The following is a 27,931-nucleotide window of genomic DNA, read 5'->3' on the forward strand; positions in this document are numbered from 1 at the left end:
TCCCCCCAAACTGCTCCCCAATATCCAAATCCCATGAGCATTTCCACTTCTACTGACCATGAGCAATGGAAGCTTTCAGGACTCGCTGTCTGGGGCTGCCCTCCATGCCCAGGGTGGATACATCCAGTATCACTCTGAGTACATGCTTCTCTGCCTTGGGTATGTATGAACACTTGTCACTGGACACAGTTAATGAGATTGTAGCAGAATATGTATGTTAACTAGATATAAATTCATGTTCATTTAAAGGGAAGGACATCTCTTTCTGCTCATCGTGTTATTAGCCCAGAGAGAAACTGACATTGTGATGCGTTTGACCTAGCCCAAATCATCAACATTGGATGAGTTGGGGCTTTCCCAGTTTTCTACGAGAGAAAGGGTGAATTGGACAAGATAAGAATATTCAAAAGCCCCCAGGGTTCAATGTCACTTGTGAATGAAGCACTTGGGATCCAGATTCATCATATTACTATTCAAATACACAGAGCTTATTAATTTTTTCAGTAACGATTAATAATTCAGTAAGAGTTTATTCATTATTCAGTAAGAACTAAACCACAAGCCTTCTCTGGCATTACTAACCCTCCAACTGTGGGTCTTTGGCCGTTAGGCAATAACAAGGAACATTTTTACTCCTCTTTCCAGTACACCCAAATCCATGATCTCTTTTGATTCTCATCCTAACAACCCTGTGAGGTAAGAGTTGTCATTTCCAGTTTGTGTGTGAGTAGGCTGAGGTGGGGGACTTGAGTCACCTGGCGTTGCTCAGCAAGTGGGCAGTGAGGGCAGGGCCTGACCCTGGCCTTCCAGCGCTGGGTCTCATCAGGCCTCCCCCTTCTCCCCTTTCTCTTCCCTCTTGTCTTTCCTATCTCCCTTCTTCTCAATTAGTTTTCTTTCATTATAAAGAACAAAAGGTCTTAGATTGTGTCCACCTCCTTCCCCAGGGACCATCGCCTGGTCTGACCCTCAGTCCTGTGTTTATCTGGAAAAACTTCTTTGACACAGAAGGGCAGGAATATGCCTCCAGGCTGTCCCCTCTGTTTACCAAGAGTCTTTAGAAAATTACAAGGTGCCATCCTGCCAGAAGACTGCTGTCTGTACCCACATCCTACGTGGTGTTCGTAGTGGTATATGCCATAATATATGCATTTTTTTCATATGGGGAGGGAAACTCTAAATGACCTTCCCACAGTGTCCCTGGGACTTAGGGACAATCAAAACCTATCAAGTCACAGTTTTCCACACTGATTTTCTATAGGACACAGTTCATTTTCAGTTCCAGATTTTCAACAGCTTTAGTAAGATTTTTTAATGCATCCCCACAGAAAGCAATTAACTCTGTAAGGACAGGAATGAGGCAGTTGAATGCTCGTGACAGCTCTGCCTCACCCACACAAGGTGGCTGTGTGACCTTGAGTAAGTCATGTGAATTTCCTGGAAGCGGAAGTGCAATTAGAAGGGATAGGGGGTCCCTTACAGATGTAATGTTCCATGATTCTAAGGATTATAATTTACCTTGTAACTCAATAAGCTTCTTAAAGGCAGGGCCCATACATCGTATCTGACCCTGGGTTATTGCCAGCATGCCCATGGAAGGGCAGGAGGGGGTGGCGAGGCAAAGACAGCACAACAGGAGACTCCCACCAAACAGGCCGGTGGAACTTTCTGGAAGTGGAGGTTGAGGCTGAGAGCAGCCTGAAACATGAGTAGGGCCCCTGAGGATCATGACTCAGATAGTGCCAGGCAGGGTGGAAGGAGGAAGGGATTGAGGCCCAGCTTCTGTCAGGGCACCAGAGGCCTGGTGTCCAAGGGCAGCCCACCATCCAGCAGTCTTGGTCATCAGCAAAGAACACCGTGAGGGCTGAGATGAGGGAGCAGGTGCCAGGCCATGGTGGAGAGCTGTGGCAGGTGCACATCACCTGCAGTCAGGCCAGGTAATGCAGGCCCCTGGGTACCAGGCAGTGTTCAGAAACCGAGTGCCAATCCTAGTGTGGCCGGCGGCTGTGTGGGGTGTCAGTCTTCCCTGAGCACAGGCCTGGCAACTCAAAAGGTCCACATTCGTAGGTAGTGAGCGAGTCTTGGGAAGCCCTGCAGGGGTCCAGCAGCTGCCCCAGGCCTGGGCTCTGGGGGTGGGAGTTTAGTAAAAACCCTTGTAGATAGGAGACTAAGCAGCTTGGGAGTTCCTGCTTCAGTTGGGGCTGGCTCCAGCGCGGGACAGGCCTGAGTATGGAAGGGAGAGGGATCCACTGGCCCAGTCCAGAAGTTCCAGGAGCACCTGGAAATGACACAAGGACAGCTAGTGGCTGCTGGTTCTCCCAATTGAGTACAGCAGCCCCTCCAAGTCCTTCGGTGTGATACAGTACCCTCCCCAGCCCCACCAAACCAAGCCAGGCATTCACTGTCCAAGGCAAGGAAATTGCTAGTCTTACCACATATTCATTATATCCTCAGGAATGCAGTTAAAGTCTGACACTCTAAATAAAGCATTCCCAAATTTGGGGTTTCCCTTTCTCAAAGAATCATATAAATGATTTAAGTTGTTTTAATTTGAAAAATGGGTAAATAAGTGTACTAGTGACAGAGAGGTTTCGACACCTCCCTTTCGCATCGTCTGGTCTGAGCCCATCCGCGTTTATGATACGCACTTATTTTAGGTTTCAGATCTTAGCAGAATGTTCTGGGCTGTGCCCAGTGTGTGTCCATACACAGAGGCTCTCAGCTGAGGTAGAAGATGTCTCTGCTTACCCCCTTTATTCAATTTCCATTCTTCCACAAGATTATAGAAGTCTGTTTTCTTTAATAAAGGATCTTCCATAGCTACCTAGTCATTTTCTTTTTGTCATCACTGTTCTGTTTTTCATCCATTCCCACTTTATTTTCTTGACTTCTAAATGATACTATAGCATTCTGGCATACAAAGAGAACTTTTGTAACAAACATTTCTTCACGTCCTAAAGTTGGAAATCAGCAGAAGAGTGGAAATGTTGAGGAAGGAGGTGACACAGCCGAGCAGAGCCCACCCAGCAGGGTTCACCACCCCTCCGGTGACAGTCCCTGGCCTGCTACGGCTCGCTGATCAGGGTTTCTGGAGTTTCCCCTTCGTGTACTGGGGGTCCCTGTCCCAGAGGGAGCTTCTGCCGTCTGGCATGGTCCCACACAGCTGGTCTTGTGCAGAAAGGACCTCAGTACCATCTATAGAGATCCTGGGGTTCAAACTCTCCACGGAGAGGTTACAGGAATTTTCATCTCCCTGTTCACTGGGCACAGATTTCCATGCAGATTAGCCACTTACGTCAGATCAGCCATTTGCATCAGCCTCCAGTTTCGTTTCCTGGTGCTCCCGGGCACCGGCCCTGCTGAAACTTTCTTTAGGTCTTCTGGTTAATCTCCAGAACTAAGGTCTTTCTGCCCAGGCCCCACCCACCCCCCTTGCTCCCTGCGCAGACTCGGCACAACTCAGCGCCAGAGACCTTGCCCAAGTCAGTCGCCCCACCCCATCCCCAGCCACGCACCACCGGCCCGCTTCCAAAGCAGGGAGCTCACGGCACTGTGCTGGCCCCTGGTCTCCCAGAACCTTCATCACACCACAGGAGGTTAGTGGAGGCTCATTCTAATCCTCCATCGGCTCCTGGCCCCCACAGCAGTCTGCCTTCCCCACTTTCTGAGATGTGCCACAGCCACATACACGGCCCTGCCCCAAATAGGGCCCACAGCGTGTTACTTCCACACCACCGTCTGCGCTCTCCACTCTCCTGGATGGCCACAGCCCTCCCTCACATCCTCCCAGTCTTCGGGGCCCAACTCAGGTGTCACCTCTTCCTGGCCCTTCTCTCCCACAGCCTTTATCTGTCACAGCCCACTCCCCTTCCTGATCCTTCTGGGTGGGGCTTTCTCTGCCCACTTTCCCTCAGTGGTCTCAACCACTCCTGTGGTTCTGGCCACCATCTCTGCTCCAGCTCTTAAACCCGACACCCAGGCCAGCTCTCTCTGGAGCTCGGACTTGGCGGTGGGGCGGTGGGGGGCGGGGGGGGGACCCTCTTTCCAGGCACCTGTAGACAGCGCCATCTTGGGGTCCTTCATGTACTTCACATTCTAGACGCCCAGAACAGTTTTGTAATGTAGCCCCCAGCCCCCTGATCCTCACTCTTCTGTCCGGAGGGCCATGGCCCTGCACGGGCACCTGTTATGTGTTATGATACATTTAAGACGCCTTCCTGTTTATCTTTCTGGTGCAGTTCTAAATAGCATGTCCTTACTGACATATTCCCCTTCAGGTACATGCCTACATTATCAGCCACCTGAAGAAGGAGATGCCCACTGTGTTCGGAAAGGAAAACAAGAAGAGAGAGCTTATCAGCAGATTGCCAGAGATCTACCTTCAGCTGCAGCGAGAATACCAGATTTCTGCCGGAGACTTCCCAGAAGTCAAGACAATGCAGGTACTGAGAGCCCATTGTAGCATCATGGGCAGGTAATGGAGAGGCAATGCCACCTTGTCTGGCTGGTTGCTGGGTACTCATGAGGGTTTCATGGTTTAGGATAGAGAATGCGGGTCACCTGGGTGACTCAGTCACTTAAGCATCCAACAACTGATTTCGGCTCAGGTCATGATCTCAGGGTCATGAGATCAAGTCCCAGTCAGACTGCGTGCTGTGTGTGGAGGCTGCTTAAGATTCTGTCTTGCCCTCTCCCCCCACCCCTCTTAAAAAAAAGGATAGAGAACGCAATGAATGCATCTTCCTAATGGTGATCCATGATAATAGGCTTCTGTGAATAAAGCAGAGATTGTCTGCCTCCCCAAAACATTTAACCAAAAAGGGACACATTTCAAGAAGTAAATTTATACAGTGAAATATTAGCCATCAAAAAGAATGAAGTCTTGCCATTTGCAATGATGTGGATGGAGCTAGAGTGTATTATGCTAAGTGAAATAAGTCAGAGAAAGACAAATACCATATAATATCACTCATATGTGGAATTTAAGAAACAAAACAGATGAACATAGAGGAAGGGAAGGAAAAGTAGAAACAGAGAGGGGAGGCAAACCATAAGAGACTCTTTTTTTTTTAAGATTTTATTTATTTATTTATTTGTCAGAGAGAGCACAAGCAGGGGGCGCTGCAGGCAGAGGGAGCGGGAGGCAGGAAGCCAGATATGGGACTCGATCCCAGGACTCCAGGATCATGACCTGAGCTGAAGGCAGATGCTTAACCGACAAAGCCACCCAGGTGTCCCCATAAGAGACTCTTAACCCTAGGAAACAAACTGAGGGTTGTTGGAGGGGAGGGAGGTGGGGGGATGGGGTAACTGGGTGATGGGCATTAAGGAGGGCACGTGATGTAATGAGCACTGGGTGTTGTATGCAACCAATGAATCACTAAATTCTACCCCTGAAACTAATAATATACTAGGTTACCTAAATTGATTTTAAATAAAAAATTACATTTGTAACAAAAAAGAAGTAAATTTAGGTCATGTGAAAAAATCAGATGAGCAGGCCTCTTAGGCTGTGTTCAAAGTTGTTCTGGCATTAAGTGACCCCTGTTTTTTGGAATCCCAGAACCCTAAGGGAAGAAGAGCTGGCAGTGACCATGGAGGTCACCTCGGGCGGCACCCTCAAGCCTGGACCGCCAGGCACTGTGAGAGTACGCACTCAAGCAGCATTGCTGTTGTAGGCTCAGGGCCCTGCTCAGAGCCCAGAGGGCTCTCCGGGCGTGGCTGGACTTCACAGGTGCAGCAAGCTGTGCTCACTAAAGGTTTTGCCTACGGGTTGGCATTGGGCAACTTTGGGCCCGATTTTAGGGTCTCCCTGAGTTGTGTCTGAGCAGCCCCAGATGAGCCCAAATGGGTGCTGCGTTCAGCCACCCTGGCCTGTCCGGTGTGTCTATATCTACCACCCTGCCGTGGCGTTAGTAAAGCACATCAATGCTAACCATGTCTTCCCAAACGAGGCCACCCCACCTGGCTCCTCACAGAGCCAGGCTGACCACTTTTTTGTCCAGAGCAAGGACCCATCTGCCCTAGAGGCCACCGTCCTCCTGGAAAGCGGGCCACACAAACTCAGATGCCCATAGCTAGTGAGGCAGGCCAGGCAAAGAAAAACCACATCGCCCTCTTTGATTCTCTCTTGTCTTCCCACATTTGATGGAGATGTGGGTTCTGGGAAACGGGACTCTCCCAGGAGGAAAACAAGTGTGCGAGTACAGTGAGAACTTGTGGGGGCCGGTTGGGGAATCTGTGCCCCGCTTCACTGTGTGGAAAAGGCCGGACCTGCCCGGTGGGAACACAGGCCTGGATGGTTCAAAAGAAGCTGCAAATCTAGATTTGTATGTAAAGTCCCCTGGTTTTCAACTTGTAGCTCAAACTTTCAAAGAGTACTACCTAGGCCAGACAGAGCATCCTGCAATTCTGGCCACACCCTGGAGACCTCCAGGTGCCATCTTCTGCCCTGAGCCACAGAGGAGGACGGGGCTAGAAGAAGAGAGGTCAAAGATATGCAGCTGGAAGGTGGGCCGGCGAGCTGCCTGGCTGCCTCAGGAGGGCGTCGGAGGAGGAGAGATGGAGCAGTGGAGGCAAGGATCAACAGGCAGCAGGAGGGGACGCTTCGGCCTTGAGGAGTTTTGTAATGTAAACTTTCTATAAAGGACACACTAACATAGGAGTGGGTCCTACTTACTGTTGAGGTGGCAGGGTTCAAGGTGATAAGAGCACGGAATATATCCTGGGGTCAGATACGACTTAGCTGGCTTCAAAATAAGTCCAGAACACCTTTTTTCTTCCAGAAATGAAATAGGTAGTCCGGTACTCAGAGGATGAATTGGGGGGCGGGGGATGGTTCTGATCACAAGATGGCTAATTGGAGGGCTACTGGGCCTCCGGAGCGGTCTTCCTGGGCAGACCCGCCTTCACGCCCTTGGGCTATGCCCTGCACCCCACGAGCAAACTGAGGGACAGCTGTCTCCTTGCATCCTTCAGATATTTTTTAAGGGAAATTGGTTTCTTGGCTGCAATGAAAGCTAAGAATAAATACACAGTGCACCCTATGGCCTGATGGGGCTTCTGTGGCTCATTAGCCTCATGAGCTACCACAGTGCCCCACCCACAAGAAGGTGCCACTCCCAAGACCTGAGGCACCCTGAGCCCAGCAGGAAGCAGCTATAAGCCTCCTTTACAGGACCTGCACACCTGTCCCCAGGTGACCTCCCATAACACAGGTAGCACGCGGCGACCAGAGCTTCTCACGGCCGTGTTAGCCTCGGCTCAGCCACGTCAGAGGAAGCCCAGGCCTCTCTGAGCTGGAGCAGGGGGGCGGTCCCTGGGGAAGAAGACCAGGAAGCCATGGGCCCCTGTTTTAGCATCTCGGGAGAGGCCTTAGCACCGTCAGTAGACAACTGAGTGCCCCCAGCCCTTGCAGTGAGGAGCGCCACCCGACGGGTACCCTCATCTGCCCGTGTTCATTTACTCACTCACCAAGAAATATTAATTAAGTGTACCATGCCAGGCACTGTTCTAGGTCCCTGGGATACATCCGTGAACAAACAGCACACATCCCTGCCCCTACGGAGTGTATGTTCTGGATTACAGTATTAGCCACTGTGACTATGGCTGGCAGTGAAGTTTCGGCAGCCAAGCCTGATGTTAGGACTTGTGCTCTTGGTTACAGCCCTAGTGCTGTGGTGCTTCAGTGTCATTCATTTATTTATTCAGTGGCTCTCTACCTCATGAGGCTCTGGAGGCCAGTGACCCATGTCCTGGCACCGCCATATCCCCAGGGGGGTAGCAGGCGCCCAGTGAACAGTTAGATGAGCTCCTTGGCAAGTTAGTGCGTGTTTATATCGAGCAGGCTGGAGGATAGTGCAGTTCTTGGACCGTGACCTCGCCCTGACACCCACACGACTTATAGAGAGCCCAGCAGTTTTCAGAGCAAGTCCCTGGAAGCTGGAAGAGGATTCCTCCTTGGGAAGCTGGCCAGGCCCTGATCACACCACCCCAGTCCCTTCAGGGACTCCCCAAGGAACAGGGCGGGCCTGAAGGCCCGTGACCTGCTGCAGAAGCAGCCTGGGTCTGCCCTGCCCCCTTTCGGGAGGGAATCCGACTTACCACACGGAAGGGTCCAGCCTGGAGAGTGAGAACACTAGCAAGGCCCCTTGGATCGAGGACTCAGTTTCCCTCCTCGGAGAGCCCGCCCCCCTCAGCTGACGAGGGGGCAGCGTTCCCATGGCAGAGGGCAGCAGAGCCTTCACCACCTGCTCAGCCCGACTGTAAACTGGAACACGGCTTCTGGTGAACGCAGGCAGTGAGCGGGCAAGAGAGAGGCCAGGGAGCTGGGCTGGGAACTGACTTTTGTGCCTTGGGAGGGAGAAGTTCCAGGATCCCGGGCTTGCTGGCTTTGATGGATATAACTGCTGACGGGTAAATCTGTAAATTCCCCCGTGTGTATTCATCCCAATACAAAGATGTCCTTTGGGAGCGAACCCGGTGGAGGGCAGGGATGGCACGGTTTCACTTGCACCCATACTCCCTGGTCAGGCCTTGGGATGAGAGTAGAGGGCTTGTTTCCTCTGTGCCCTCCAGGCAAGGGGTGGCTGCCACTGTTACTTCCTGTCCACCCCTGCAGACATGTGGCCATTTCCCCTTCCAGCAGATTGCCATCGGAACCATGGACCCCGCAGGCAGCTGGAAGGTTCAGGCGGACTCCGCCCTCGTTCGTCTGCTTGGCCAGACACAGGGACTTTGTGTATGCTCAGAGCTCAGGCTCATTCATGGGGAAGGAGGGTAGGTGTCTGTGCACCCAGGGGAATCCAGACTTGTTTACCGCAGCAGCACTCGGATTTTTGTGTAGGCTGCCTGCTCTCCTCCTCCTCCTGGGCTTCGCCTTCTCCGTTCCCCCGGCTGACTGAGCGAGCGGCAGTCGGCAACGCTGAGTGCTGGTATTGGAGTGGCATGCAGGTGGCCGTGGTCTGTCAGTGAGGATAGACGACACACAAACCGGAATGGGTTTAGAAACCGGGCCCGCACCACCGTGTGGCTCTCAGCGGAGCGCCGGCTGCCCACCGGGTGTCAGCCCAGCCCGGCCCTGCGTGGTTCGAGGGCCTCAGAGTTTGCTACTGAGAAGAGTGTGGACGTGCCCCCTACACGTCCATCAAGCTGTTTAGCTTTTAGCTCTGTCCCTCCACCTGAAGCTCAGGGCCCCCCTTCCAAGTAACAGCACAGAATGTCTGCCCTGCTGGTACCCTCTAGAGACCACAATTCTGACTCGTGTCCAACCACACGGGATAGGGTAAACGAAGAACAGCGCAGCTATACAGTTCGATATTATACAGCTCTTATGAATAAGGTTGTATGAAAATTATCATCAGGGAAAGATGTGATACATTCTTTTCTTAAAAATGGAAGTTGTCAAACAGTATGGTCTTATTTCAGTTAAAGAGTGTGTGTGTGTGTGTGCGCATGCTTGCACGCATTTATAAAAATGGCTGGAAATATGTGCCCAAAGAAAGTTAGCAGAAGGTATTCCTGGGTGATGGAATTATAAGTGGTTGAAATTTTTTATTTTGTCTATCAGTTTTTTCCCAAATTTTTACAATAAAGATGTGATATTTATGATTGCACAAAATTTTGCTTTTTTCCCCCCTAATTGCCCATCACATTACTTCTGCCCAGAACAGTCAGGTCTGAGTGAAAACTCTTTTACTCAGGGGTCTCCCTACCTCATCGCCAGAAAATTGCACACCTGGATGGCTCCTCACTGGCCTTCTAGAATTTTCCTAACAGAAATATTTCGCATAAAGCCCATATAAAAACTTCCATATCTGGAATTTTCTGCATTTATTTGGCAAAACTGCTGTTGAAGACATTTTTCGAAGATCATAAAAGGCCCCAGGTACCTCTCATAATTCAGAAAAAGTTTGTCTCTTGCAACAAACAGGTGGTTTCTTCCCTCAGGCAGTGAGAGGGTGCCCCCCTGCCCCTGCGCCCCAGCCAGGGCGTCTGAGGGGCAGTAGCTTTTCTCACCTTAGAAGTCTGATGTAATGGTCCCCTTGCTCTCCCTCTCAATTACTTAGCTTTTCCCTTTCTAATGACTTTCTTCTATTTCATGTTATCATTTTTCCACTGTAAGCTAAGTCAAACCCTTTTTGAAAGTAGACAGGAACTAAAAATACTAGAATGTTTTCCCTCTTTTAGAACATAAGCTCCCTAAGGGCAGAGACTGTGGCTCTTTGTGGTTATATTATCCCCAGGCTCTAAACAGAGCCTGGCAATAACTGTTGGATGGGTCAATGGATGAAGGATGGATGCAAGGATGGATGGATGGATGGATGGATGAGTAACCAAGGAGAATCAAGGTAGGAAGGACTGCTTCTACAGGGCCATCCACAGAGCCTATGTGGCATCTACAGTTGGCTCCCATCCCAGTCGGGCAACTGCTGTGTCCCAGGGCCCTCCCCAGTTCCTGCCATGTTCCTGACACTCTGTCTGCTAATGGGCCAGTTCTCCTGGCAGGTGGAGCTGAGACCTGCCCTGCCCGGGCTAGTGATACTCAGCCCCACTGGCTGGATTTCTACTCACCCTCCCCATTCCTACTCTTTTCCCACTTACCAGTTCCAACTTTTACTTATTTGTACCTTAAACAACATTTTTTTAACATCCCAAAACAACATCCTTAAATAATTGTTTTACCTAAAAAGACCCTGTGACGCAGCTTCATGTTACAGCACAAAAGAGCATTAGTCAAGAGGCAGGAGCCAGGTGCTCTCGTTTTGGCTCTGTCAGAACACCCCATGTGCTGTCCATCAAACAGGGTTATTCACCCCTGCCCTTCCTTACTCCCAGCATTGTTGTAAAGACCAACAGAAGTATGTCATAAGATCACCTTAGAAGGTAAAATGTTTAATCTCTAGAGCACACACACACACACACACACACACAAAGGCAAGCTTGAAGGAAGGGTGTCCAGAAGCTCTAGGGGACAGCAATCCCTCACGTGGCTGCCCACCAAAGATTAGCTACTGTAAAAAAAAGTTGTGTTCTATGCATCTTGTTTCTTGTTCCAAAAGCCGCTCCTGGATCTGGTGAATTCGGGTGTGGGGACCCCACCAAAGAGAGAGAGCTCTGGAGCAGCCCAGGGATGGGATGTCTGCTTAAAGGAAAATTCTGCCTACAGCTCGCCCTCTCCCTGTCTGCTTCCTAAGCAAGGGCCTGTGACCAAGTCTGTGGTTTCTCCTCTTGCAGGAACAGCTGGAGAACTATGACTTCACCAAATTCCACTCGCTGAAACCCAAGCTGATCGAGGCAGTGGACAATATGCTGAGCAGCAAGATCTCGTCCCTGATGAACCTCATCAGCCAGGAGGAGATAAGCATGCCCACGCAGCTCGTGCAGGGCGGGGCCTTCGACGGCACCACTGAGGGCCCCTTCAACCAGGGCTACGGGGAAGGCGCCAAGGAGGGTGCCGACGAGGAGGAGTGGATCGTGGCCAAAGACAAGCCCATCTACGATGAGCTCTTCTACACCCTGTCGCCTGTCAACGGCAAGATATCAGGTGTCAACGCCAAGAAGGAGATGGTGACATCCAAGCTGCCCAACAGCGTCCTGGGCAAGATCTGGAAGCTGGCTGACTGTGACTGTGACGGCATGCTGGATGAGGAGGAGTTCGCGCTGGCCAAGCACTTCATCAAGATCAAGCTCGACGGCTACGAGCTGCCCAACAGCCTGCCCCCCCACCTCGTGCCCCCCTCCCACAGGAAGTCCTTGCCAAAGGCCGACTGAGGGGTGGGCTGCTCTCAGGGCAGGCAGCCGGCGGTAGGGATGGGGGGAGGGGGGAGGCCCGGGCCTGAGGCCCGTGCTGCCACTGACTGACTGACCCTGGCCACGGCACTGCCCTCTCTGTGCCTCAGTTTCCCCACCTGTGGAATGAGGCGGGCAGACACAGGTCACTAGATGAGGTTCTTTTACCTCTAAAATTCCCTGAGTTTCTATTAAAATATTGGGAGGCGGGGGGGGAGGGGCGGGGATAAGGAGATTGAAGGGTTGAGAAGAAAGAGAAATTGACCAGAGAGTACTGGGAAGCCTGGAGAGACATAGACATTTCTGGATAGAATCCCACAACCACAGGGAGTGAGCCGGGGGCTCTTCCGGAGCTGGCGAGCCTGAGCTGCGCTGGGCCACACATCATCATGCACCTGCCTTGGCTCCTGTCTGTCCCTTAGAGGGTACCAGGAGGGAGCAAAGTTGATCTTATTTATTTCGTTTCCTGCTGTGTTGAGAGTGGAACATAACAGAGCACAGAAGGTTTCTGTTCTCTCCAGGCCATCTACCAAAGAGAAGACTGCTTCCCCCGGGTTTGTGCCTGTGTTTGCCCCCATCCCTCCTGCAGGCTCGAGCAGGACAGGCAGCCAGGCCAGCAGAGAGCATCTGTGATACCCAGCACCCCCCCTGACTAACCCACCCAGAGCTCCCCCCACCCCAGACCTTCCCAGCAAAGTTGCATTTGGTTGGGAATTTGAAACTCAGAACCTTTATTAGCCCCTGGCAAGATTTCTAGTATTCAAGTCATGTTGAAGTCTGAAGGTTGGCTTTTCTTACTGGTCTGTCCAATAATTTGTAGCAAAGTCTATTTATCATAATGAAACTACAGTAAAGGAAAGAGGTGGTTCTCTGCAGTCGTCAGTGTGGTGACATGTCCCCAAGGCTCCTTGGTCAATGACAGGATTTAAATTTAAACCCATGTCTTGGTGCCTGCAGTGTGGGGGGCCTAGGGACCCAAGGGGAATGCAAGGTCAGCCCGCCTCAGGTTGTCAGGTAGTAAAGGTCATTCTCTAGCTTTAGACACTTTTTATTTTTAAAAAAATGGGCATTTTTATTATGTCCAGTTTTTCTTACAAGAAAAGCCTTTATACAGAAACAAGACAGAATCTTTCATATGAAACCTTTTCTTCAAAAGGCTGTGAGGCTCATAGTGTGCATGCCCATCACAAGGCGGGATTTGGTTCCTGAGTGTTCTCTAAGTCTCCGGATAAAGCTCTCTGGTCCACTCGCTCAGGTGCCCGTCAGGCGGAGGCGGAAGCAGGTAATGCTCACTGCCACCTTCCCTCCTCTGTGGGCTACTCCATTGTTATTTATGCAATACAAAAGAGAGGCACAAAATGGTGATGGCCACATGGCACCGAAGTGAAGGAAATCAGAACAGTCCCGCCCGAGCCTTCCAAAAACCACTGTTTTTTCTTTTTATGATATTGCCTGTGACATCAGGGTCAGAAATGCAGACTTCACATTTTTATTTTGGGGAAGCTTTTATCCAGATGCCACCCCTCACACTCCCTAGTTTACTTTTTAAATACTATCACTTTAAGAGAAGTAAATTCATAATAGGATTTTTAATCTTAATAAGCACTTTGAAATTAATCAAATAGGTAGCAAAGAAAGGTTTATGTCAGTACTGTAATATAAGCAGGTGGTTTGGTGAACGCATGAGGACTGCCCAAGTGTGTACCCACAAGGGGGTCCTCCAAAGGGCAAAGCAGAGCGAAGAAGAGAGAATTCATTGGTCCAAAGGTTTAGCGATGCCAGGGTTAGCTGATTTTCCATTCAGAATTATCCTGTTCCTTTAGTTCTTCCCAATCGTCATAAAGATATATATATATACACACACATACACCACGTGAATGTGTATTCTTGATACTTGTCAATGGGTATATATGCAGATATGGCCCAGTTTTGTCTATGCAGAGACATAGAGGAAAGCTTTTAGCAGACTGAGGTTTCTGCTTTCTACACGGAAGGAAACTTCTCGTGGCACTGTGATCGCCACCCCCATGCCGTCAGGTGGGAGAACATCTGGCAGCTGCATCCTTTCCCTGCTGAGAAAGAAAAAAAAAAAAAAGGAAATCACATGCCCATTTTTCTTAACATCTTTTCTTACAACATGAAGTCATTCGTTGTGAAAAAGTTGATTGGAAAGAAAAGCCCTGGAAAACCTCAGGGATGGCTGCCAAGGATGAGGGACCTGTATGTTCCCAGGACCTGCACAAAGTTCCTTGAGTCTGTGTCCAAAACACCCCTTATCCTGCCTCCCCGTGCAGCAGGGCTGGGGGAGAGCAGAGCCCTCTAGAATTCTGTTCACACTGCCCGACCGCATTGCCTTCCCCACATCACCCCAGTTTTCAAAGTACTCCCTCGGCAGAGCGTCCGCAGCAGGGCAGGAGGGTGGAGGTAGGTAAACTCTAGCACTGAGACTCTCCATGCTCTCCACAACTCCACGGAAGAAGATCTAAGAATGTTGACTCCATTTTCCACACAGCCCCTGGTACCAGGTAACAAACCTCCGCAGCCTTGAGTTTAGGGGGGATGTCAATTTCGGCCTCCCCCTCCCAAAGTCAGCTTGCAAGCTGGAAGCCTGCCAGTGAGGCCCTCCTGAACCAATCTGTAAAGAAACGTTGCACCAAGACCTCTCACAACCCTCCGGTTTCGTGGCGACATGCAGATGTCCATCCTGCTCCAGCCTCGTGCTCCAGCCCAGCTTTGTACATGGAGTCCTTCCTTACTGCACACTGGCATGGCCCACGGGTCCCCCTGCGATGGGGAGGGCCATTCATCTAGCTGACTCTCATCTTTCCAGGGCTGGACTGGGTTCTCCTCAGAGCACTTGTCATTATGGAGCTATAGCGTCTTTCGATTTGGAGTTGTGGTTCCTCCTGCAGGACAGTGGGCCTTTGAGGCATTAAATTCTGTATCATGGGACTGAGTGTCCAGGCGGGTCAAAGAGCATGTGCGGAGAAGCCAATGCCTCCTGCCCTGCCCTCAACCCGCACCCTGATTACCAGCCCACAGGGGAAGCCTCCGCAGAGCCCTGGCCCCACCACCCCTGACCAAGCCCTTTGCCATGCTTCTGCTGGGCCTCCCGAGAAGCGCCTGTCTACCACACAGCGAATGTCTTAGGCTGCAGCCCACTGCCCAGCGGGGGGCTTAGCCACCAGTCACGGCCTGACAGCCACCACTGGGACCTCCCCACTTTGCACCATTACACTCTTTCATTACGCCCAGAGCAGTACCCCAGGCAAATTGCCTTGAAGATCAGGAAAGCGGTTAACAGAGGCGCTGTTTATTTCCTCCGCAGAATGTAGCAGAGAAATAACGCTCTTATGACAGATAACCACTGAGTTTAATCAGGTAAACATGGGCCTAAGTTAAGAGTGTATCAAGTTACATGTCCATTAGCCAATGCAGTTAATACACAATGCTTCTATTTTTTTGTAATCTTGTTTAGAAGTGTCAAACAAACGAAACAATCTATTGATCAATAAACTTCTGAAAAATTTACTACCTTTCCAACATTGGTTCTGGTTTTCCAGTGACCCAGTTGTCTCAGGAGTAAAGCAGGGGGGCACCTGGGTGGCTCAGTCATTAAACGTCTGCCTTCAGCTCAGGTCATGATCTCAGGGTCCTTGCTCGGTGGGGAGCCTGCCACTCCCCCTGCTTGTGTTCCCCCTCTCGCCGCTGTCTCTGTCAAATAAAATCTTAAAAAAAAAAAAAAAAAAAAAAAGAGTAAAGCAGGGATCCAACGGAAATGAGGCAGAGGAGTTAGGGGGGAGGGTGTGCCCCTCTGTACGCCACCCCTGTGACCCCCAACTCTCCCTATGTCCTCTAGGCTGGGAGACTCCCAAAGTGGGGCTTCTTGAGCTGGAAAGCAGCTCCATCAGCTGGGGGCAGAGGCCAGGTCTGAGAGCAGGCCCCAGCTGAGGATGACTGGAGACCAGGACGGAACCATGGAAGGAGGCCCTTCAGACACTGGGAAGGGCATCGCTGAGCACCCTCAAAGGAGTTGGGTGCCTGCTGCCTCATCCTGTCCAGCTCGGAGGCAAGCCCCTGTGCCTGAAGGTGCAGGAGTGCTAGGGTGGGCGCCCCCTGGCCGGCTGGCATTGCTCCTGCCTCTTGTCACACAGCCCTATAGCAGACGTCTGGGTTTTTCCCACTGTCACCCATCTACCCTTGTGGTGATCCAGACCCGAAATTTCCTTTGCAGAGCACTCCCTACTTCCCCACCCTCCGTCTGAGCCACAAGGTTTGGGTGGGATAGACACCTCTCCGGGGTGGGTCATGATTGGCTTCAGCCAATGAGAGTATTTCATCCCCCTGGTCACAAAAATTGATTCAGGAATGGACATGTGGCTCAGTTCAAGCCTATGAGAGCCAAGCCCCTCAGACTTTTCTTCCAACTCTTGAGAGAAATGTCCTCTCTTCTCTGAACCATGCAGTGTAGAGCAGTGAGCCCATTGGTACAATATGAATGGTATTGAGAGGAGTGTCCAGAGCTACTGGGGGCAGAGGAGTGAGGTTAGGCTGGCAGCAACCACCCTCTGGAGCATGAAGGTGAAGGAAGCATCGAGAAAGGCAGAGGGAGTCCAGGCCTATGGTGCCATCGTTTGAAACTGCTGGATCAAACCTCACCTAAAGTCCTCCTCCTGCCAAACATTTCAGTCCTCTGGGCCAATACCTTCCTTTTATGTTGTTTAAATCTGTTTGACTTGAGATCTTAGTTACTCACCACATAAATAATCCAAAACTAGGTACTAACTAACAAGGGATTCTCCTTTCAGCAGGGGCTGCAATCAGTGGCAGCAAGAGGAGCCAGGCCTTGCTGCGTGTGCAATGGCTTTAGCTGCATCTGCTAAGGAGAGCTAAGGAGAAAGAAAAGCAGGCTCAGATGGTTAAGCAGCTGCCTTCGGCTCAGGTCATGATCTCAGGGTCCTGGGATCAAGCCCCACATCGGGGTCCTGGCTCAGTGGGGAGCCTGCTTCTCCCTCTCCCTCTGCTCCCCTGCTCATGCTCTCACTCTTTCTCTGTATCTGTGTCTCAAATGAAGAAATAAAATCTTTCTTTTATATGTGCTATGGTGAGCGCTCTGAATTGTGTAAGACTGTTGAATCTCAGATCTGTACCTCTGAAACAAATAATGCAATATATGTTAAGAAAAAAAAAGAAGAAGAAGAAGGTAGCAGGAGGGGAAGAATGAAGCGGGGGAAATCGGAGGGGTAGACGAACCATGAGAGACAATGGACTCTGAAAAACAAACTGAGGGTTCTAGAGGGGAGGGGGGTGGGTGGGAGGATGGGTTAGCCTGGTGGTGGGTATTGAGGAGGGCACATTCTGCATGGAGCACTGGGTGTTATGCACAAACAATGAATCATGGAACACTACATCTAAAACTAATGATGTAATGTATGGGGATTAACATAAGAAAAAAATTTAAAAAAATCTTTCTTTTAATGAATAAATAAAAAAAACAGAAAAAAAAAAACAGTTCCCCAGCCCCACTCAACAACCTAATACAACAACCTCTGCTGAGGTCTGTGTGCAAAGCATCATGCAGCTCCAGCCTGTCCATTGGTGGTCACATCATACAAGATGCCCTGGGCCAAGGCTCTTAATAGGAGGAGAAACAAGCTGAGAGAGAGGGGCTAGGTGGCAGGGAACCTGCTAGAAGGAGCAGGGTTTTTAACTGGGGCTGATAGGATAGGAAAATGTGGACAATGAGGAACAGAAGGGACATTCTAAGCTGAAAGAACAGCTGAAGCCCCGATGCGGGCAGAAAAGCTCTGGTCCCTTTGAGGCAATGGGGCGTCTTCATAGGCATGAGCAGAGCTGTGCTCTGGGGGGTAAACTGGGGGGCTGTGCCTAGACTGATGTGCAGGCAAGATGTCAAGTCAGGGAACGGTGATGGGGCCGTGCGGGGGCAGTGCAAGTAGACAGGGTGGGACGGTAGACCATGGGGTTCTGGGGAGCACGGAGCAGCTGCCCCTGAGGACTGGCTCCATCTGGGGCTGTGAGCGAGGAAGAAGCCCGGGCTCACGCCAACACCGGGAAGCCAGCCAGTGGCGGGAGGGACCTCACAGGGAGAGGGCAACAGGGGATGAAGCTCCTCTCAGATGCAGGGGAGCTGCCCCCAGCCCGAGAGCACCATGCCCCTCACTCCCAGCCACAGGCCCAGGGTTCCAGAGTGCTTTGTCCTGCGCAGCTCTGGAGGGCAGGCTGTGGCCACGCTCCTCTCTCACCAGCCTTGGCTGCCAGGGACACCTGCCCGAGAAGTGCCGCATCTCCTCTCAGAGTCTCTGGGGCTGCTGGATGAAACCATAGACACCCACCCCGGACCAGTGACTATGACCCCGAGGTTAGCCAGAACATTTTGTGAAGCCACCCGAATTAGAACTCTCTCTGGCATGCAGTTCAAGATTGCTCAGGGAGGGAGAGAGAGTTGCCTGCGGGCTCCCTCCACAGCTCCTGCCCTGAGCCCTGAGACCCAGACAGCTCTGTGGAAGCATGGGTGCTGGGGGCCTCACAATGAAGCCCCCCGAAGTGAACACTGTGTCCCTGGCTTTGGAGGAGACTCTGCTATTCCCACGGCCTTTGCAGCTCCTAGTTACCCTCTCCCAGGGAAAGCCCCCTTCAGAAAGTGGCCCCTGGGCATGAGGGAGCACCCACCATTCAGCCCTGGGCCAAGTCAGGGCCTGGAAAGCTGAGCCTGGGGTCCAAGGACTCCCCTCCCTCTATGGTGGCATTCCCCTGGACAGGATGAGAGGGCTGGCATGCCCCCTCCCATTTCCACCCCTGTGGGTGCTCACAAAGAGGCCCTGCCGTGGTGCCAAAGGGCAGCCCAGACTGGGAAGTGGGGGCAGAAGCTTCTGACCAGGGGCTCTGCCCTGTGAGTACCTGGACTGCAGCACCCCCATGGCACTCCCACCCAGAGCCAGCTCGGGGAGCTCCCACGGGCCTCTGTGCCTTGATAGCCAGGACCCCCACCTGACATTGGGAGCATCGGAGGTGGGGGGAGGATGAAGGAGGAGATCCTGGGGCCATAGGCTAGAACATTCCTGAGCCACCCCCTCCCTGTCTGGACCACGCCCTTTGGCAGGTGGGAGGACAATGCCCGCTGTGTGCCGTCACCCCTGCCCCGTGGCTCAAGAGGAGGGCCATGGTGTGGCCCCGGCTCCAGCCTTGGCCTCTCCTGTGGTTCTCTCCCTCCCCACGCAGCCCCTACTATCTGCCATTGCCATCCGTCCAGTAGGGTCTCCTTCCCGGCACAGACATCGCCAAGGTGAGTCCTGTTTTCCTCCCACCTGCCCTTTTCATCCTGAGAAGCAGCAGCTAGTCGCCCGTGGTCCGAGGAATCTGGAAAGTGGGGTGGGGCAAAGGGCTCAGAGGCATTTAAGTGTAGGGCACCAGCCGGGAGCCCCAGAACCTTACCTGGCTAGGCCCTAAGCCACAAGCGCCCCTTCCAAATGTGGGGACCATTCACACTCCTTCCCCAATCTCCATGCCCCTCAACATCTCCAGCTTAGAGAAATACCCAGTGGCCCCTCATCCCTAAAGGGCTGCAGGCCTGCTGGCTGGTCGGTCCCACGGTCCCCAGCAGCTCCTTGGGCCACAGGGCACCTGCAGCAGGAGGCCAGCCCCAGAGCCCCAGGGCAGCTCCCCGAGTCCTGTCCCACCATGGACTCTGCATACGAGACGAGCCACATTCGCAAGCTGCAGGTACAGCACATGAGGATGCAGGAGAAGACTTTCACCAACTGGATCAACAACGTCTTCCAGCATGGCCGGGTGAGTGTAGTGGGGCATGCCCCGCAGCCTGCCTCTACTGTCCCCCTCACTCCCTGGCCAGTGGACTCTGGGGGCCAGCTGTGAGGTCATCTGGCTGAGACTTTTCGCAGACCCCAGAGCCCAGCTGAAGCTGCTTCTGTTGACCCTAAAGCCCCGCTGAGGGCCGTGCTCCTTCCTTAAGGAAGCTGCTCTGGCCTGCCCCTCCCCGGTGCTGGGATAGGCCAGACAGGAGAGGGGGGCTGACCCTGTGCCCTTTCCCCACCCCTCCCAGGTGGGCATCAAGCTCCAGAACCTGTACACGGAGCTGGCTGATGGCACCCACCTACTTCGGCTGCTGGAGCTCATCTCGGGGGAGGCCCTGCCACCCCCCAGCCGGGGTCGCCTGCGGGCGCACTTCCTGGAGAACAGCAGCCACGCTCTGGCTTTCCTCAGGGCCAAGGTGGGTGCTGGGGAGACGGCTTCTGGACAAGGAGCTGGGGCGGGGACGGAGGGCATCGGCTGGGCTCCTAGATCATCTTTCCTGGGCTGGCCGGGGCAGAGCAGAGGCTCTGGAGCCCGAATCCAGGCATAGCTGCTGGGATACAGAGGTCCAGAAGGTCAAGCCCTTCCTTGAGCAGCACTCGCAGCTTAGAGGGCCCCGGACCGCCCGGCCGGAGCAGGGACATCGTGTGGGTGGGACTGAAGTGCACTGCTGCCTGCCTGCCATGAGAGAACTGTGGGATTCTAAGCCGAAAGATTCCCTATACTCTGAACTCTCTCCTTCCCTAACTAAGGAAATAACTTACCAGGCAAGACCCACGGTCAGTGGGCCAGTCGAGCCCGGATGCGGGGCTGTGGGGGGCAGGCTGAGAGGAGGACACCGGAGAAGACCCCCGGACACTGAGCCAGGTGGTGGAGGGAAGAGGTTCAGGTCTGCTTCGGAGAAGCTGGATCCGTTAGCAGGCAGGGGCTGCAGCAAGCAGGAGGGACCCACGGTCTCCCGAAAGAAAGAGACTGGCCAAAGAAATAGTCATTAAAAGGAGGCAAAAGCTCCAGGGCCATGGAAGGACCCTCATGGCCAGCGTCAAGGGGCCTAGGCAGGGGTCGTTTATACTGGGAGCCAGGACGGGGGAAGCCCGCAGGTCCAGAAGCCATGAGGAAGCTGTTCCTGGAGCCTGCAAGTCACTGAGCTGGAACTGGCTGGGCTGAACTTGGGTGTGTGCGCCTGTCACTTACGTCCTGGGTTGGAGGTCACAGCCCCCCGGGAGCCTGGCTTGCCTGAGTTAGAAGCCAAAGCTAGGCATGGGGCCACTGCAGTCCCCAAGCCCAGGGAGGAGCAGAAAGCTCACAGCCACAGAATGCCAGGCCCTTTTTTGGTCCCGGGGACAATAGCCTGTGAGCCAGCCACCACCCCTCCAGGTATTTGGGAAGAGTGGGCGCCCCGTGGCCCTTGTCAGAGGCTCTGCAGCTCCCCGCAAGCCCAGCATGTCACTGATACATAGTCTATGAAAGTGACAGCCTTGTCTCCACTCTACATACTGTTGCCCCAACACAGGGTTACCGAGCAGCAGAATGTGGGATGGACTCATTTCTGAGACCGTGTCATTTGCTGGGCACTCCATGCCAGGCTCTGGGGACCACAGGCAGCAAGCCCAGACCTGGCTGCCAGGGGCCTGCAGTTTCAGGGAAGACAGTGGATTTGAACCCAGATCAGTGTGTGCTGGTAAATGTTTAACAACCCACTCTCAGCGCAGGGGGCATAAAAGCCCTGCTTTGTAGCATTTGCTCATTTCCCTGGGATTGCGGCCTCCACCACAGCTGACTGCAAGCTACCAGTGTGATATCACTAAGCACAAAGTGGGAAGATCAGCCCTCACAAGCTGGTATGAGCAGACTCCAAGGCCCCCACAGACCAGCTAGCTGCTCCAGCTCAGGTGTGCCAGGAGGAGAAGTCTGAGCATGGGGCGGGCCCCACTGCGATACCCAGGGATGCAGCCCTGCCCACCAGGCTGGTGGTTGGCTGAAGCCGGCTTCCCGCCGGTCTTATGGAAAGTCGCCCCTCTTCTTTCTCCATTCAGTGCATACTTATCCATTACCCACTATCTGCCAGCCTCTCTACTAGGGAGGCATCAGAGAACAAAACCAAGATCCCCACCCAAGCAGGGTAAGGGGGTCGAGCATGTGTGTTTGTGCAGGAGGAATAGCCCCTGGGCTTCTATTTCAAATAAGGTGGCTATTGAAAACACCATTGAAAAAGTGGTATTTGAGTAAAGACTTAGAAGAAGAGAGGGAAGTAGCCATGTGGCTATTGGGGACGGTATTTTCAGACAGTACAAAGGCCCCAAGGCCTGTGCCTAGAATCCCAAGGAACAGCCAGAATCCCACAGGCCTTGGAGCGCTGTGATCCAGGAGAGGAAGACGGAGCCAGAGGGTGAAGGGGCCCAGGTCCCGTGCGGCTTTGATGTTTATTCTGTTCCTTTCTCCCCTCATTCATTCCTCCTCCCTGTCCATGTAGGCAAGATCTAGGGCAGCAGGTGTTCAACTTGAGTGCACAGGAAAACCACCTGAGGCCTTTGTCCAAATGCAAGTCCTGGGCCCTGGCCCAGGAGAGTCTGACTGGGTAAAAAAGCAGCTTGGGAATCTGCCTTTTTACCAGGAGATGGACCACTGATGAAGAGCACTGAGATTGAAGTGGGAGCCAAGGACCCAAGCCCTCCCTGAAGATCCCCACATGCCCTGAGAGGTGGAGGCAGACAGTTTCTGTTGTCTCTTGAGCTCATATATTGACTATGATGACCCCTCATTTCCAACCCCCATGGCTGAACCACTGATCTTGGCCTCTGTTTACCTGTAGCCCACATACAGGGAGATCCCCCACCCCAGTGGTCCAGCCCAGTTCACCAGGCTTGGGTTTTGCCCGGGAGGACTTGAGTCCAAAGCTGCAACCATTTAGAAAGTCTCCACCTGCCTGGCATTGTGCCCTGCCTGTTCCTCCCTTGGGAACCTCCTGGGACAGGGTGGATTCCAGGACCCTCCCATCTGGCAGCAGGCCCCCCGGATTTGGGGTACTCTGAGTCTTCTCTGGTACACAGGCTTCACGGTTGAGCCCCGCCAATTGTGCCCACAGGTGCCAATACCCCTCATTGGGCCAGAGAACATCGTGGACGGAGACCAGACACTCATCCTGGGACTCATCTGGGTCATCATTCTGCGTTTCCAGATTTCCCACATCTCCCTGGACAGGGTATGCCCCAGCCCCCAACCACCCAGCCCAGCCCAGCCCAGCCCTGGCCTCACCTCCGGCCCCTGGAGACAGAGCAGCTCCACCTGACTATTTAGGAACCCCACAACAGACCCTGGCATCCACACAAGGAATACCCACTCTTCAACCACGGGCAAAGAATTGAGAATGTCAGAGAGATTGTAATATGCTAAAATGACAACTAGATTCACGGATTTCAGTCCTGATCTGGGACAAGCCATTCACAAGTGAGGGGTTCAGGTGACTGCCCAGTGCCTGCCTTTCACCCCGATTGGTTGTTCCCTACTTGGCACTGAAACCCTCTAACTTCTATTATACCTCTAATGTGCTATTGGGAGAAATTAGACATGTGGAGGGAGTCCCAGCCCCAGAATTTTCCAAATCCCCAGTATCCTCAACACCAAAGAGATGCTCCTCCATCCTCCTCTTGTTCTACCTTGTTTTCCCACAACTGAATGGGAAAGAGTAAAAACATAAAGTCCTTATATTTATCAATTTGTTTTATGGTTTCCAAAACCTCACCTAAAACTCAATTCCAAAAGGTTATAAAAGCCAACCTAGAGAATGAGACCCTAATGAAAAGAAGCCATAGATCTGGCTCAAATCCAGGAGGACCCTTGAAACCCATCATGTGACTGTGAGCCCCAGGACAGCAGGAGCGTTGCCTGGATGTGTCCCCAGGGTCTCGCACCTATGCGATGAATGAAGAGATGGGTGGATTTCTAACTGGCCTCAAGCCCTTCCGTGTGGCTACACTCCCTTCCTTGGTCCCCTAAGCCAGTTCCAGGTGCCCTGGCTGCCCTTTCCCTTGGGAGCAGCAGGTGAGTCATCCCCTGACTGGTCACCCTGCACCCTGACCGGCTCAGGCTCTGCTCCCTGCCAAACAGACGTAACCGCAATAGGCTGCCCCCACTCCCTCCCATGCTCACCCTCAGACTCTCTCCTGGGTCGTGTCTGCCAGCCAAGCCCAACTGCTTAGGGCATGAGCTCTGGGCCTCGAGGCGTCCCCCCTGCACTGTTGCCACCCAAGCTCCTGGGCCCAAAGGGCGAAGAAGGACAGGCAGCCTGCTCTGCTCTGACGTTTTGAGTTTATAACCAGGAATTAGTGGAGGGGTGGAGCAAATGAGAGGAAGCACGAGTTGGGGAGGAAGGAGGAAAGGGGCCTTTGGGGGGTGAGCGTGAGGGAGGGAGTGGGTGGAAGGAGAGTCCCAGTAAGGGCAGGACAGGGACCAGGAATGGAGGCTGGAGGAGGGGAGTAGAAGAGGGGGGAGGGGAGTAGAAGAGGGGGAAAGAGAAGCACTGAGGGAAAGAGAGATAGCAGGGCAGGTTGCAGGCAGGTGGAACCAAGAGTACCGGAATAAAGGAAACTGTCAAGAAGAGAAACATTGATGGAGGGAGGGGATTGAATCCAAAGATGTCCTTGCCCGGCCTGACGAAGCAGCACAAGCTCTGCCCTCAGCCGCCCTGTGAGGCAGACAGGGGGGCTCACCCGTCAGAGGCAGGCTGTCAGCCACTCCCCCGCAGGCAAGCCCTGCCCTGTTGGGGGAGGGATGCTGGGCAGCCTCCTCATGGCCCCTCTGCTCCTCCTTGTGTCAGCCCTAGAATGGAAATAGTAATGGTGCCCCGCTCCTGGGGCCGCGAGAGGCTGGAGGGCCACGGCCCTGTGCCCAGCTGGCAGACAGCCCCCCAGGGACCAGGAGCCCGTCTAACAAATCCCAGCCTCAATTCCTCATTCCTCAATGTCCCGCCCATGAGAAGGGCTGGAGAAACGGGAGCTCCCGCTGTTGTGGTCACCAGCTGTGACTCAAAGCCGGCTGCTCAAATGCGACAGCTTTCAGGCGTCCCACTTCTTTGGAAGGACGATCTTTCTCCCTCAGCCCCAGTCCCTGCCCACCACAAATGAAATCAGTCAAATCAGGTGCTCTGAAGAGAGAGCGATCTGCACCTGCCTCCAGGTCAGGGGAGAAGGATCACAACCCAGCCCAGCCTGCCTCTCCCACGGCCTGCGGGTCCTGCTGCCTTCCCAGCCGTCCCTGCATGGTGACCCGCTGTCCCACCCTGCCAGGAGGAGTTTGGGGCCAGCGCAGCCCTGCTGTCTGCCAAGGAAGCTCTGCTGGTCTGGTGCCAACGGAAAACAGCCGGCTACCCCGACGTCGACATCACCGACTTCTCCCGCAGCTGGAGTGACGGGCTCGGCTTCGGTGCCCTCATCCATGCACACAGGTGCGCCAGACAGAGAGCGGACCCGGTGCCCTCCCAGCCCCTCAACCTCCCTCCTGTGGGGCTCCACCACCCAGCCGAACACCGAGAATGGGCTTGGGTCCTGAACCCGCCCATCTCCCACATCCCTCTGGCCCCTGCACCCGGGGGCTCGGAAGTAGAGCAGGCTGATAGCCGAGGCCCTCCCCCCTTCCCTAGGAAATCCCGTGGAATTGGCCCACGTTTGCCTTGACCCCTGCCTTTCTCCACTTTCTGTGTCCCTGACTCTATTCTCTCTCTATTCTCTTCCTGGCAAGTACCCACCCCTTTGGAGTTTCTCCCCCTACCCAGAAGCCTGCCCCCCCCCGAAGGAAATTAACCCTCCCCTCTCTATCAGAGCCCCATTCCTTCATTAGCGGTTCAGATTACCGACAGGGGAAACTAATGTGTGGTAAGGTGTGAACGGCCAACGGGAGCTGGTTGGCCTTTTTACCAAGGCCTTGAGACCCAAGCAGCAAGCGGCTCTGGTGAAGAGCTGGGCCTGCTCTCTGTCCAGGCCAGACCTGCTTGACTACTGCTCCCTGCGTCCCGAGCACCCACTGCACAACCTTGACCTGGCTTTCCGCGTGGCTGAGCAGGAGATGGGCATTGCTCAGCTGCTGGACCCCGAGGACGTGGCGGCCCCCCATCCTGACGAGCGCTCCATCATGACCTATGTCTCCCTCTACTACCATCACTTCTCCCGCCTGCACCAGGAGCAGACGGTCCAGAGGAGACTTGCTAAGGTTGGTGACAAAGCGAAGGTGGCATCGAGGAGAGGCGGCGGGAGCATGGGCTCAGAGTCAGACACACCTGGGTTTGAAGCCTGCCTCTGCCACTTCCCAGCTGTGCAGCCTTGACCATGTCCCCTAACTTTTCTGTCAAACGGAGCCGATAATGCCTGGGGTAGCAGAAGGCTGCCATGAGTTTTTGGGAATGTTGGGCTCAGTGCCTAGCTCAGGGCCTGGCACACAGGAAGAGCCAGGTGAGCTCCATCCCCTCTAGTCCCTCCCCCTCCCCCCTGCTCTTAGGCTGTTGAGCTCCTAATGGGACTGAAAGGCTCAGAGAGCTGGACTTTGTAAGGAGAGGCACAGAAGCAGCTCTGCTGGGCTCCGTCCGTTTTGGGGAGGCTCTCTTCCTCTCTGGGCACACTGGCAGATGCGGAGGCCTGGGAAGCTGTTCTTAGGGTTGGCGTCTCAGCTGGGCATGGGGGAGACGATCAAGGCCAAGGGCTCTGAGCTGCTTTAGGGATGTGGGGGCCTCAGGGAAGGGAAAGACAGCTCAGAAAAATAGTACCCCCTAGACGTGAGACCAAATGGGGTAAAATAAGATGGAGGAAGGCAGGATGGGTGCCCCACATTCCTGGGTCTAAGTGTGCAATGCAGGCCAACCCGCTTCTCTGGGGGCTGGGAGGACCCCCACTTTAGTGCAACCTCAGCTGGGGGGAAGGAGCTACCACCCACCCAGGGAACCCTGGCAGTCACTCAGCAGCCAAAAGAGGAGTACCTCCATTCCAGGACCTGCTCCGGGGTGCTGCCCCGTTCCCTTCCCTTGCCGCCTCCAGATCCTGAGTCAGCTGCAGGAGACGGAGGAGCTGCGGACCCAGTACGAGCAGCTGGTGGCCGACCTGCTGTGCTGGATCGCAGAGAAGCAGGTGCAGCTGGAGGCGCGGGATTTCCCAGACTCCCTAGCCGCCACGCGCCAGCTGCTGGTGGCCTTTGCCTGCTTCCGCACCCAGGAGAAGCCGCTGCGGCTGCAGCAGCGAGGGGCCACAGAGGCCCTGCTCTTCCGGCTGCAGACTGCGCTTCGGGCCCAGAACCGCAAGCCCTTTCTGCCTCACGAGGGCCTGGGCCCTGCAGAGCTGTCCCAGCGCTGGGCAGGCCTGGAGCGGGCAGAGGCCTCCCGGAGCCAGGCCCTGCTGCAGAGGATCCTACAGCTAGAGCGGCTGGAAGCCCTGGTCCGGCGCTTCCAGCGCAAGGCAGCCCTCAGGGAGAGCTTTCTGACAGACACAGAGTGCATGCTGGGCCAGGCCGCAGCCGCAGCCCCGCCAGCCAGCCTGGCCACAGTGGAGGCGGCTGCCCAGAAGCTGGGCATGCTGGAGGCCAGCATCCTGCCCCAAGAGGGGCGCTTCCAGGCCCTGGCCGAGATTGCAGACGTCCTCCAGCAGGAGCAGCACCATGGCTGGGCAGATGTGGCCTGCAGGTGAGCCCGGGGCACGGAAACCATCCTCAAAACAGGCTAAGGCCCCCCTATCATACCCTTATCTTTCCATGTGCCCATTCCTGGCCATAGAGGTGTGATCTATAGGTTCAGGGATCCCTTGAAAAGATCTAACTCCCCCCGATGCCTGAACTTCCAGCATCCGTAATTGACCCCTTTTGGTAAAGCACCGCCCTTTCTAGATACCTCTTACTAATTCATTCACTAAACAAACAGTTATTGAGTGTCTATTATATCCCAAGCACTGTGCTGGGTGCTGGGGATTTAGTAGTGAAGAGGACAAACAATAATCGCTCCCCTCACAGAGCTTACACATAACGAAGGAAAACAAAGTACATATAATAGTATGTGAGATCGTGATAAAAAATAGTAATAAAGTATAGGGGATTATGAAATGCCAAGATAGGGGGAGGGAGTTAGATTGGGTGGTGAGAGGAGGTTCACTTTTGAGCAAAGACCAGAAAGGAGTGAGGGGCCAGCCTTACAGATGTGGGGACAGACTCTCCCAGGGACAGGGAGTGGCTAGTGCAGTGCCCCAAGGTGGGCACATGCCTGGCATGCGTGGAAAATAGCATGGAGGCCAGTGTTAACCAAAGGAACCAGTAGTAGCTGAGGACAGGGGCAAAGGGTGGAGGC

The 27,931-nt window shown here is 53.7% G+C and overlaps 2 protein-coding genes across 2 annotated transcripts in view; both read left to right on the forward strand.

Annotated features, from left to right (window-relative positions):
• EHD4 (EH domain containing 4) overlaps positions 1-15,318 on the forward strand; it is a 79,688-nt gene extending 64,370 nt beyond the window's left edge. The window contains exons 5-6 of the mRNA XM_045900291.2: positions 4,275-4,439; positions 11,233-15,318. Of these exons, the coding sequence (XP_045756247.1) occupies positions 4,275-4,439; positions 11,233-11,769 (702 nt within the window). The 3' untranslated portion in view covers positions 11,770-15,318. The remainder of the gene's footprint in view (positions 1-4,274; positions 4,440-11,232) is intronic.
• A 4,167-nt stretch (positions 15,319-19,485) lies between these two features.
• Positions 19,486-27,931, forward strand: part of SPTBN5 (spectrin beta, non-erythrocytic 5) — a 44,984-nt gene continuing 36,538 nt past the window's right edge. Inside the window, exons 1-6 of the mRNA XM_064571741.1 lie at positions 19,486-19,596; positions 19,868-20,035; positions 22,703-22,819; positions 24,903-25,060; positions 25,593-25,821; positions 26,640-27,277. Of these exons, the coding sequence (XP_064427811.1) occupies positions 19,486-19,596; positions 19,868-20,035; positions 22,703-22,819; positions 24,903-25,060; positions 25,593-25,821; positions 26,640-27,277 (1,421 nt within the window). The remainder of the gene's footprint in view (positions 19,597-19,867; positions 20,036-22,702; positions 22,820-24,902; positions 25,061-25,592; positions 25,822-26,639; positions 27,278-27,931) is intronic.

Source organism: Mirounga angustirostris, unplaced genomic scaffold (genome assembly GCF_029215605.1).
Source record: "Mirounga angustirostris isolate CCGP_5_RB_7025 unplaced genomic scaffold, mMirAng1.0.hap1 SCAF_9, whole genome shotgun sequence".
NCBI lineage: Eukaryota > Metazoa > Chordata > Mammalia > Carnivora > Phocidae > Mirounga > Mirounga angustirostris.